The sequence below is a fragment of the Cynocephalus volans genome, chromosome 16 (genome assembly GCF_027409185.1).
Source record: "Cynocephalus volans isolate mCynVol1 chromosome 16, mCynVol1.pri, whole genome shotgun sequence".
NCBI classification, from domain to species: Eukaryota; Metazoa; Chordata; class Mammalia; order Dermoptera; family Cynocephalidae; genus Cynocephalus; species Cynocephalus volans.
In genome coordinates this window covers 15,696,298-15,708,148 of record NC_084475.1, presented here as the reverse complement: position 1 = coordinate 15,708,148, position 11,851 = coordinate 15,696,298, and the positions used below count along the sequence as shown (strand labels likewise).

At 54.4% G+C, this 11,851-nt stretch overlaps 1 protein-coding gene across 1 annotated transcript; it reads right to left on the bottom strand.

The window, feature by feature from the left end:
* Positions 1-1,500: 1,500 nt before the first annotated feature.
* On the bottom strand, positions 1,501-10,916 carry OTOP3 (otopetrin 3). Its single transcript, XM_063080375.1, is given in 8 exon segments — positions 1,501-1,671; positions 3,181-3,995; positions 6,242-6,360; positions 6,631-6,689; positions 7,375-7,511; positions 7,600-8,038; positions 8,040-8,089; positions 10,826-10,916. Coding segments are annotated over 8 exon segments (1,881 nt in total).
* Positions 10,917-11,851: the final 935 nt, after the last annotated feature.

Here is an 11,851-nt window from a genome sequence, read left to right as displayed (position 1 = left end):
CACCTCTGGCCTCTGGGTCTCCCTCACCCACTGTCAGTACAATCTTTGCTCTGTACAATCAGCCTCTTTACACAATAAAACCTCCCTCTGCACACTGTCTCTCTGTGCTGGGAGGGGAGGGGGTCAGGCTGTGGCTCTTGTCTTCAGGGGAGCTGCAGACTCTGCACCCCCAAGTCAGTCCCCAGAGGGTCCTCAACACATGACTGGGAACTGGCATTTGTCATTTTCTTGGGTGGGGAAGCAGGATTGGGCCCTCTCACCTACAGTTTGGGTCCCTGGCTTGTGGCCACCCAGAAAGAAAGGCCTGGCTCTCAGCCCGTGTGCAGCCTCCAGGGGCTCTGCTACCCCAGGCAGCCACTGAGACAGGGTTGTGGGGGCGTGGGGTGGCACCTTGTGCTTGCCAGTGCTTCTTCATGGGAGGGGTGTCCCGAGGAGGGCAGCCTCCCCTGCCTGGCCAGGGCTGTCCTCCCTGGGCCTCCCCCGGGCCCAGTCTGCTGTTTGCATTAGGCTCAGGGAGGTGGGTGGGCTGCTGGTGCCCGCCTTTTTTCTTCCCTTCCTGCTCCACCCGATGGCTCAGAGGATCAGGCAGGCCTGGGAATGGGGCAGCCAGAGGCCACAGCCCCCGTAGTAAGCCAGCTGCAGCAAGTCACCTGGGGCTCTGTCCCAAGGAGAGGGTGTGCTGGCGAGAGGTGGGGGTAGGGGATACACGAGCTCCAGCCCATGTCTTCCCACTCCTCTTGTGGACCAGACAAGGGAAGGACTGACTTAGACCCCCTCCTGGCCCAGGAACAGGACTGTCCCAGCCCCACAGCCCTGCCCACGAGGACTGTCTCTTCCCACCACACCTGGAGTGGCAGCTCTGTCTCTGGGAACAAATACCACAAAGCCCAAATGAAATCGATCAAACAAACAAATGGGGTTTATGGCAGCAAGAGAGGGCTGTTGAGCCCTGCCTGGCAGCTAATTAATGAGCTCATTAGGAGACAGGGGCTGCAGGGAAGGAGAGGCAGGGCTGCCTGCTGAGCTCTGAGCTCCAAGGTCTGAGCTTCCAGAATGTCTTGGGCCAAGCTTGACAATGCGCCCTTTCCATGGCAGGAAGCGGGCCCCTGAGGCCTGGCTGGATGGGAGTGGGATCCTCTCCAAACTCCCAGACTCAGTTGTTCAGGTCTAACCCTTCCAGACAGTAGCTGTGAGGGGCTCCCCACCAGCTTCCTAGGGCGCACCCTTGGCTGCACTGATTCCAGTGGCAAGGCAGGGGGCAGGCATGTCCTCAGGCATGGGCATGGTCCTCAGAATCTCTGTGTCCAGGCCCCTGCCCTTGATCTTGGGCTGCAGGCAGTGCCCCCCACCTCAATGAGGTTCTGGGGAGGGGGAGGCTTTGGGAAACCCAGGCTGGTCTCTGGATCTCCTGGAATAAAGCATCTGCTCAGAGACTCTGGGCTGCCTTCTCCCCTGCCTTGGTACTTCAGGGTTCTGCTGGGGTGGGTTCCCTAGGCAGCCTCAGGCCCCCAAGTAGACCTCCACCAGTCCCCCGACAGAGTGCATGCGGTAGAAGACCCCCAGAGGCAGGCCAAAGTTGACAATGGTGAACCACGTCTGGTAGCCGTAGAAATCCTTTTCCAGCCCATTCTCGAACTCCGGGTGTATGCCAAACGCGTGCATCATCCAGAGCTGGGGACATGAGAGGAAGGTGTTGGGGACAGGGGCTCAGCTCTGGGTGGGCAGGCCCCGGAAGCCGCAGCTCCTCCAGCACTGCCCCACCCTGTCATCTTCCCCATCATCCCTTAACCCTTGGGCTTTCCTCCCCCATGCCACACAAGGCCTCAGCCTCCTTGGCTTGCCTGGGGCCAGCCTGAACTCCAGATGTTTCATAAACCCCAGGCTGTCCCCGCACATGGTATGCAGCAGGAATTCCCAGCGTGCACCTGCTCTGTCAAGCTGGGTGCCCTTGTGCCCTGAGCTCAGGCTTTACTCTTCCGCTGGTTAGGATTACCTCCCCCCACCCCTAACCCTCCCGCCTTCCTGTCCAAATTCTACCCCTTCCTCAAGGCCCACATCAAACTTTCACGAAGGCTTCCTTTGGCCATCCAGGCCCACACTTTCTTCACTGAGCTCCTAATGTACTTTTTTTTTTTTTTTTTTTTTAAAGATGACCGGTAAGGGGATCTTAACCCTTGACTTGGTGTTGTCAGCACCACGCTCAGCCAGTGAGCGAACCGGCCATCCGTATATGGGATCCGAACCCGGGGCCTTGGTGTTATCAGCACCGCACTCTCCCGAGTGAGCCACGGGCTGGCCCCTAATGTACTTTAGAGCCAATTTATTACTTATTCTCCACCTGGGCCAGAGGTTTCCCATTTGTGGTGTGTTTTTAGTGCATTAGGGATTTGACGTCAAACACCCTGAGTTGTCCCAGCACTGCTACTTACAGGCTGTGGGACCTTGGGCAGGACAAACAACCTAGGCCTCAGTTTCCTCATCTGTCAAATGGGACCAGTAATAGTGCCTGCTGCATATGGTTCCTGTGATGATTCAAGGAGGTGCAGAGATATGGCATGGAGAGGTGGACCTGGGACTTAGCAGCTACCAGAAGCTGGGCAATCATTGTCAACATCTTCCATTAGGGAGCCCTTAGAAAATCAGGCACTTTCTTTTTTTTTTTTTTTTTTTTTTTAAAAGATGACCGGTAAGGGGATCTTAACCCTTGACTTGGTGTTGTCAGCACCACACTCAGCCAGGGAGCGAACCGGCCATCCGTATATGGGATCCGAACCCGGGGCCTTGGTGTTATCAGCACCGCACTCTCCCGAGTGAGCCACGGGCCGGCCCGAAAATCAGGCACTTTCTGATCTCTTCCTTTGTCTGAATTCATTCGGTGGATGATGAATTCAGTGGTAATTCTCTAACTGGTCCCCCAGTGTCTTCCGAGCTAGACAGTAAGCTTCTGGAGAGTGGAAATCTGACATGTTTGTTCATAAGGAGCACTTATCTATGTGCTTGGCACATAGATTCATGCCAGGCACCTTGCAGGGAGCTGGGGCGGGGGGCACTCCCTGTTCTCAAGCAGCGTCAAGCTAGTTGGTAAGAGGCATGTGGCCTTGATCCATCCCCTCCTGAGTGAGGCTTTCTGAGGTGGCCTAGCCAGCACCCCTCCCCACACCTCCCGGCCCAGCCACTCACTGTGATATTGCAGAGGATGAGGAAGAGTGCGATCTCCTTGAGCACCCGCCGCTTCCAGTTGAGACGGCTGTAGGACTGGATGTAGGCCAGCGAGGCCCGATGCAGGCCGTGGCCCAGCTCCAGCAGGGAGCCCCTGTGGGGAGGCGTGGCCTCCTGCTTCTCCGCTCCGTCCTGGGGAGCTGCCTCCCAGAGCGGGCGTCGATGCAACCCCTCAATGATGAAGAGGTTCTGGGCAATGTGCTGCAGAATAAGCAGCAGTGAGTAGGCCAGCATCAGGTGGTTGAGCTGCTCGTCTGGGCGGGTGGCCACGATGGCCACGATGGAGAAGTAGGAAATACCAATCTGCCCCAGGGCGGCGCCCATCAGCAGCACCACGTCCAAGCTGCGGGTGGGGTTCTTGACTGTGTCCAGCTCACGCTCCTCCAGCCCATGGATGGCTGTGCCCACCAGGCATGCCAGGCTCATGGCAGGCAGCACGGCCACATGGAAAGAGTAGTAGAGGGTGAAGTACTGGTGTGCGATGGTGGGGCCACTCGCCTGGATCTGGAAGAGCACGAAGGTGCACACGCCTGCCACCAGCACCAGCAGGCCCAGCAGTGGCCCAAAGATGGCCCCGTGCAGGCGGAAAGGCAGGGTGGCGGGGTGGGCACCCATGTGGGGTGCCAGGCGGCGGCCCACGTTCTTCCACATGACGAAGAGCATGGCACAGGAGATGAGGCAGTACTCGGTGCTGAAGGGGTAGAGCATCAGGAAGCCCTTACGGAAGACCTTGCACGCCGTGGCATTGAGACACAGACAGGTGTTGGTCTCCTTGCCTGGGAGGGGGCAGAGCAGGAGGGGACGGACATTCAGATGGGCCCCTCTCTGAGGAAACCGGCTGCACAAATTACTCCCATTCCCCTCCTGGAACATGCCGGAGGTGGAAGGGACCCAGGCAGCTGCTTATTTTACAAACGTGGAAACTGAGGCCCAGACATAGAAATCAGAAATCATAGGTTGGTAATTCTTTTTCAAGGGATTCAAGACATTTACAACATGCTGTCTCTAGTGCCTAATGTCACCTGCACAAATTACTTCCGGAGGGCCGACCCCGAGGCGCACTCGGGAGTGCAGTGGCGCTCCCGCCGCGGGTTCGGATCCCATATAGGGATGGCCGGTGCGCTCACTGGCTGAGCGCGGTATGGGCGACACCAAGCCAAGGGTTAAGATCCCCGTACCGGTCATCTTTAAAAAAAAAAAACAAAAAAATCCCCAAATTACTTCCGGAGAATAAGGGCAAAACTGTACCCTTACAGCGGGGGATCTGGCTGCTAGCTCTGAACCCAGCGATCGGCCTCACAGCACCACCTGGGAAATGCTGGTGCCCAAATGCCTAATCTGGATCTAATTAAGACTTTAGAACATACTTCCACTTTCTAGGAAAAGCAGGGGAGAGGAGGACAAGTCAAATGCCACCACTAAGAAGCAACCTGATACATTTTAATGTCATTTGGAAAAAAGAGACTTAAGAGGCTTAACAACCAAATGCATGGTGTGTTTGAACAAATCATTTGTAAAAGTCATTTCATGGGCTAATTGGAGAAAGTAGAATATAGATTGATATAGACGATGGGATGATGTTAAAGAATTTTATTAGCAATTATAATAGTATTGTGCTAATGTAGGGAAATACACCTGTTTTTATTTTTCATTTTTATTTTTATTATTATTATTTTTTAAAAGATGACTGGTAAGGGAACCTTAACCCTTGGCTTGGTGGTGTCAGCACCACGCTCTCTCTCTCTCTCTCTCTTTTTTTTCTTTAAAAGATGACCGGTAAGGGGATCTTAACCCTTGACTTGGTGTTGTCAGCACCACGCTCAGCCAGTGAGCAAACTGGCCATCCCTATATGGGATCTGATCCCGTGGCCTTGGTGTTATCAGCACCGCACTCTCCCGAGTAAGCCACAGGCCGGCCCCAGCACCACGCTCTCTGAAGTGAGCTAACCGGCCATCCCTACATAGGATCCGAACCCGTGGCCTTGGTGTTATCAGCACCACACTCTCCCGAGTGAGTCACGGGCCAGCCCTTACACCTATTTTTAAAGAGATGCATACTGAGGTGTTTTGAGATGAAATACCATGATTTCTGTAATTTACTTTACGTACTTCAGCAAAAGAAAAAAAAAAAAAACTATGGCAAATGTTAATAATTATTACATCTAGTTGATGGGTATATCCTGTTCTCCTCATCTGTATGTTTGAATTGGGAGGTGGTTTTGGTGGCTGGTGGGTATGGGGATCTGAACCCTTGACCTTGGTTTCATAACACTGCACTCCAACCAATGAATTTTTTATAGTCAAAAAATCCATGATGTTTCTTGCCCAAAATTCTCTTTGCACAGCTTTTCTGAAAAAATGTAAACAGAATATAAAGAGTGCCACAGTACACAGGTGTGCCATGATTTATGCAATGGGGGTGTACGTGCAGAGTGTGCTGGGGGGGCTTGGCTGCATGCAGATCATGATGGTGATGACACTTGGGGGGCTGGGGGTTGTATACACACAGGTGTGGCTGAATCCCACGGATAGCAATGTTCCCACATAGGTTTAAGGGATACAGCCTCCAAGGGGCAGACTGTACAGTTGGGGCTTGAGCACATCAGACAACCCTGGGAGTTTTTCTGCTTAATCTTCTGTCCCTCCTTACGTGTCAGGGTACCTAAGATTGTATTAGAAAGACATGCCTTTCAGCCCTGAAGGCTCTTTAATTCCTCGCAAGTAAAATGCAAATACCATGAATGGAGTGCATACCTGAAGGACCTATCAGTGACTACCTCAGCCAGGATTAGTGGCCAGCTTGCTGATGGCCAGATGGGTGCCTGGAGTGTGGTCGCAGGTACGGGCACCTGATGGCGCAGGATGGCTACCACTGGCAAACTTCAGTGTTCTGTTTAATCATGTTCTGGCCTCTAGAGTTTGCTTCCAACTCTATAGACGCACTGAGTCTCACCTGTTTGAGGGAGTGTAGTGTACTGTGTGTGTGTTTGGGAGGAAGGAGGTTCTGGTCTCCTCTCTGTACCTGAGAAATTTTCCACAAGGGCGCCGAGCTCAGCCTTGATCTCTTCATGCATGGAATCATTGCTGATGGCCAGAACCCATAGCAGCATGTTTGTGGCCAGGGTCAGCATCAGTCCACACCTGGAGGAAGTGCCACTCTCTGCTCACACAGCCTGGCCGGCTCCCAGGGTGCCCGGCCGGCTCCCCGACCCTCCCAGAAATGGCTGTTGGGGTGACCACTCACTTCCGACGCCAGACCCCATCTGGCTTTAGGTTTTTAGGAGAGGCAGCCCTAGGGGCCACCAGGGATGCATCCTAGACTAACCCATAGCCCCAGGGCCACTCGGTCCAGGGAAGCTGTTGGGGGAACAGAGAGCCCAGGAGGATCTGTAGGGGGAGAGGAGGTCTTACCTAGTGAAGTTGGTCTGGACCTGAACACAGTCCTTACAGTGTCTCTGGAGCACCCAGGTCTGAAAGAGACAGGGCCTTGAGCCCAGGGGCTGGTCTGGGGGTGGTGGGATCATGGCTTGTGTGGCCCAGTTGCTTGTGTGTGTTTATGATGGAACACATAGTGAGGAAGCCTGGGTCACAATCCTGGGTTTGAAGCCAGTGGCAAAACATCTCTGAGCCTTAGTCACCTCAGCTCTGAGAAGGGGCCAAAATGCCCACGCTTGGGGAAATGCCTACTTGTTGGGGGAAATAAAGAAGGAGATGGAGGGCTGGCCAGGTAGCTCAGCTGGTTAGAGTGCAGTGTTATAACACCAAGGTTAGGGGTTCAGATCCCATACTGGCCAGCTGCCAAAAAATAAAAATAAAAAAGTAGGTGATGTAAATGCAACATCCAGCATGATGGCTGGTGCATAACAGAAGCTCACGAAAGAGTCAGATATTCCTATCATTAGAGGACGCTTGTGTATCTGGGAGTGTATATTTAGGCACATGCAGTATGTACAGGCAGATGTATTTACAGGTGAGTGGACGCAGGCATGTGTAGGTATGTGTGGATGTGGGCATTTGTGCGGGGGGCTGAGCTATGTGGGGGGTAGGTGGGAATCTGGGGCTGTTTATGGGTATAGGTAGGAGCGTGTGTATGCACATGCAGCATGGGTAGGTGTGGTGTGTCCCGGTAGCATGGGGTGGGGAAAGGCCTGTCACCTGGATGCCGATGAAGACCATCTCGATGGCAGGGAAGACAAGCTCGATCTGCAGCTTGCAGCAGTTGTAGCTCATGCTGTAGCCCATGCGGAAGACGTTAAGGCAGATGAAGCAACTGCCAAAGAGCACGAGGGAGCCTGGCCAGGCCAGGCGGGTGTTGGCACCTCCCCCAGAGCCGGCCCTCCCTCCCCATCCCTCTCCATCCCCCCAGCCCCCAACACTCACCCCGCACCCAAATGGGTCCCGCATGAGGGTCCCGATGGAGCACGGCGTGTGGCCGGCGGGTGGTGCCGGCTACATAGTAGAGGAGCCAGAGCAGGGAGAGGACCTTCAGCACGGCCAGCAGGATCCACACGTCACCCAGAGTGACAGCCACCTTGTTGAAAATCATGCTGCAGATGAAGGCCCCGCCCAGGAACAACACGTTGAGGGCCAGGAGCCCTGAGAAGAGCTGCCCGGCCTTCTGGGCCTGCCGGTCCCGCCGTAGCAGCAGAGAGACATGCCGCACCAGCCAGGACTTCTGCTGAGAAGGGGCTAGAGCCCCTGTCTCCTCGGCCCCTGTGTCCACTTGATTCTCCTTGTCCAGGGCTGCCTCAGTCTCCTGTGCTTCTGGAGAAGGCATGGGTGGAGCCTCAGCAGGGACTGCAGATGGAGAAAGGGTCCTGGGTTGGCTTCCAGGGTGTCCCCAGTTCAGTTCCACCCCTGCGCCTAACTGCTGTGTGACCTGGGGCGAGCTATGTGACCTCTGGTCAAGGCATCGGAAATAATGGCAGCTGCCTCATTTATCTTACAGCACCTGAGGGGGTTCACATGGGCCAGGAGAGACAGAAATGTGTTGTGCTGCACAGAAACACGAGGAATTATTTTGACTGGTAAGAGGACCACCTGTCCCACCTCACCCTCAGCTGGGCCACCTCCCTTCCTGACTCAGTGCCTAGTCCTAAAGTGGCATAATAATGTTTGTCAAGGGAGCCAGGGGCATCTGCATAGTGCCAGCCACTGCGTAGTTTCCAGGGCTGTGACTTTTTACCACCAAAGGCAGCTTGTGCCCGGTCCTGCTGACTTCTGGGAGGACTCTCACTCCTGAAATCAGGGAGGGCAAGTAGGTGTCCTCTCTTATTCTGATTCTGATGAGATGGATGCTAATTGCCTCGAGAGTTGTGTTGAGAAGTATCCTGAGGCTGAGTCTGGGCTTGGGGAGAGAGAATGCTGTGATCTAAAACAAGAATCTATTATGGGTAATATGGGTGTCTATAAAATTACTTTAAAAAAGACGAGAAGACACCCTCTAGGTTCACAAGAGGAGTCTCCTGGGAAAGGGATGAGGGTGCTAGGATCGGGAGGGGGTAGATTTTTCTTCAGCTTTAATGCTGTAGCTTTGAAAAAAAAAATTAACACATTACTTATGCAATTGATATTCATTTTTTTTTTTTTTTTTTTTAAAGATGACCGGTAAGGGGATCTTAACCCTTGACTTGGTGTTGGCAGCACCACGCTCAGCCAGTGAGCGAACCGGCCATCCGTATATGGGATCCGAACCCGGGGCCTTGGTGTTATCAGCACCGCACTCTCCCGAGTGAGCCACGGGCCGGCCCGATATTCATTTTATAGCATTAAAGGTTTTGGGCAAAAGTTCTGGGATTGATTTGCACTGTTTTCCAAGATCATGGGACAGGTGGGGTTCAGCACGAATGGCATGCCCTTAAGGGACTTTGACTAAATGACTTCCACCTGCACCCCTCCCCCCACTCCCAGATGTCCCATGAGTGCCCAGCATGTCATGGGAACACTAGTCCGGACCCTTCTCTTTCCCCGAATGTCTCCTGTCACCTTCTCACCTCCCCCAAGCTGTCACTCAGGGTGACCACTTTGTCACCACTTGCTCGGACTAGGTCATAGGCCACCCAATATCTTCAGCTCCAAGTCCAGCATATATACTTTGGACCCCTTTGGGTGCTCCTCCTCCCCAGTGGGATGGCTCAGCTGTTTCTGGGTACTCTCTGGAAAGGGAGGCTCCCTTGAGACCCCTGGCCACCCAGGCACTCTTCCTCAGTCCCACCACTGCTCTTGTGCTCTGGGCTCAGGGTTCTAAGTGCTCAGCACCCCCATTCTCCTGCTTCCTAACGTTCCCTCTCTGAGTGGAATCTCCATCTTCGCATCTCCTAGCAGAGAACTGGGTGTCCTCCTCGCCTCTTGCCTTTCCCCTGGCATCCCCTCTGGCCTCAAGCTTGTTTGTTCCAGCTCACAACTGCGCTTAGATTTTTATTGATCCCGATTACTACCCTCGAGTAGTCTGGAGCCCCCCTCCTCTCTCCTGGACTGGTCTCCCTGCCTACAGTGCCTCTCCCCTACTGAGAGCCCTGCAAAGGCAGCCAATTGCCCTCAGTATAAAGTCCAAACTACCCAGCACAGCCTGCACAGCCTTTCAAAATGAAATGAGACAGTGTATGTTTAGTATTGGCCTGGTGCACACAGGGCTCAAGGCAGGGTAGCTGCTGCTGCTTCCTGGTCTGTCTTCAACTTACCTCTCCAGCATTGTTTTCAGGCTCCACTCCCCTTCCCGTGGGCTGTGCCACCCTGCTGCAGTTCCTAGAATGCCCCATCTTTGCCCATGCCCCACCCTTTGCCTGTGATGCCCACCCCTCCTGCCCCTTGGCTGACTCCAGCTTGTCCTTCAGGACTCAGCAGAGAGCCCACGTCCTCTATGTGGCCTTCCCTGCCACACAAGCCAAGGCTGAGGGAGGTGCTGCCTCTCGGTGCTCTCCCCACACTCCATGCTGCTTGCTGGCCCCTCACCCATCATGAGGGACTCTGTTTTAATCTGCTCTGCTTTGCTTTGCCTCTCCCTCAAGACCCGACCCTGAGCTTTAGAAGCTTCAGACTTTCCCCCATGCAACAACCAGAAGACCCTCACCACATCGGGCTCAAGGATGCAGCCTCTCTGGGCTCCTGATCTCCCATGTGCAACCTGCTCAATATTTATACCTTCTGCTGTTCTCTTCTGGGACACACGGGGTACCAACACTTGGACCGCTTTTCAAGATTTTACAAATGATTTTCTCCCCTTTTCCAGTCCACTCTGTCATCCCTACTCAAGTTCTGTCCCTTCCCTGTCCAGCCCCCTTGACACACTCCGGGCATCTGCCCCACACGTCCACCCAGACCCTGGTGGAGGGCTCCGTGTTTCTCCTGTGGTCTCCACCTCCTGCCGTCCCTCTTAGGGCCTGCTGTTCCTTCTGCCGCACCAGTGGCTCTTGCCCATCCTCACCACCCACATGGGGAGTCTTCCCTCTCTGCCTAAGTGTGCTGGTGGCTACTTTGCTGGGGCTTCTCCTCTCTGTTGAGAGTGTTCACTGTCCAGATGCTGTGGGTATGGCTGGCTCCCTTCAGGGCCAGGAATTCCTCCAGGGTGGAGATCAGGCTTTGCTTAACTCCAACCCCCCAAACCTACCACAGGCATCGCACTCCCAGCGTTTGCCACTGACTCTGGCGGTTTCTGGGGAGCTTTCAGCACCAGAGCCATGGACAGACACCCTTCCCATCAAACCCTTTCCATCCTGGCCCAGCAGAGGAGACTTTCCAGCCGATCTTTACCTTTTCCTCCCAGGCCCCCCACCCAGGTTGAGCAAGGCTGTGGCTTACAGGGATGCCTCCCGGCTACTTTTCTCTGAACCCTGACTGCTCCACCTTGACGTCCCCGAACCCATACCCTCCACGCCCAGGCAGGATAGTCTAGTGGTTAAGAACCCAGACTCTGGCACTTACTGTCTCTGTGATTTTGGACAAGCTACCTAGACTCTCTGTGTCTCAGTGTCCTCATATGTAAAATGGAAATACAACTATGGAACAGTTCCTGGTGCATAGTAGATACTCAATAAAGATTTCCTGAATGAATAAATGAAGGAATTAATTCGTAATACCTACGTCCTAGGGGTTTTGTCAGAATCAAATGATTTAATGCATGCAAGTGCATGCAGAGGAGTGTCTGGCACACAGAAAGCTCTCCGTGTTAGCTGCCTGTGTATTTCCTTCCAGTTCTTTTGAAGTCCTGGGAAGGCCGGAAGGGTCAGGTCAGTATTATTGGTGAATTTCAGGGGCGGTTTTTACTCGCACTGCAGACCTAGAGGGGACACTGGGGGATGAGGTTCTAGGTCCTCTCCCTCTGGCCTACTCGACCTGACAATCTCCCTCGCCTCCCACTCCCAGGGCCCAAACCCTCCAAAGGGGCGAATTTGGTTCACTGCTGGGCAGGATGTGGGAGCGGGCACTTCGGGGTCTCGGGAAGACGGCGTGGGCAAAGGCGCCTGGAACTGCCAAGGAGGAGTCCATCATCCCCTGTCACTCCCCTCGGCGCGACGCCGGTCCGAGGGAGAGCCCGGACACCGAACTGGTTTGTGGATCGTGGTTAGAGGCGGGTGATGAAAACTGCGGAGCCGTCGGGGCGCGGCGCCGGGCCAGGAGCGCACGGCCAGCTCCG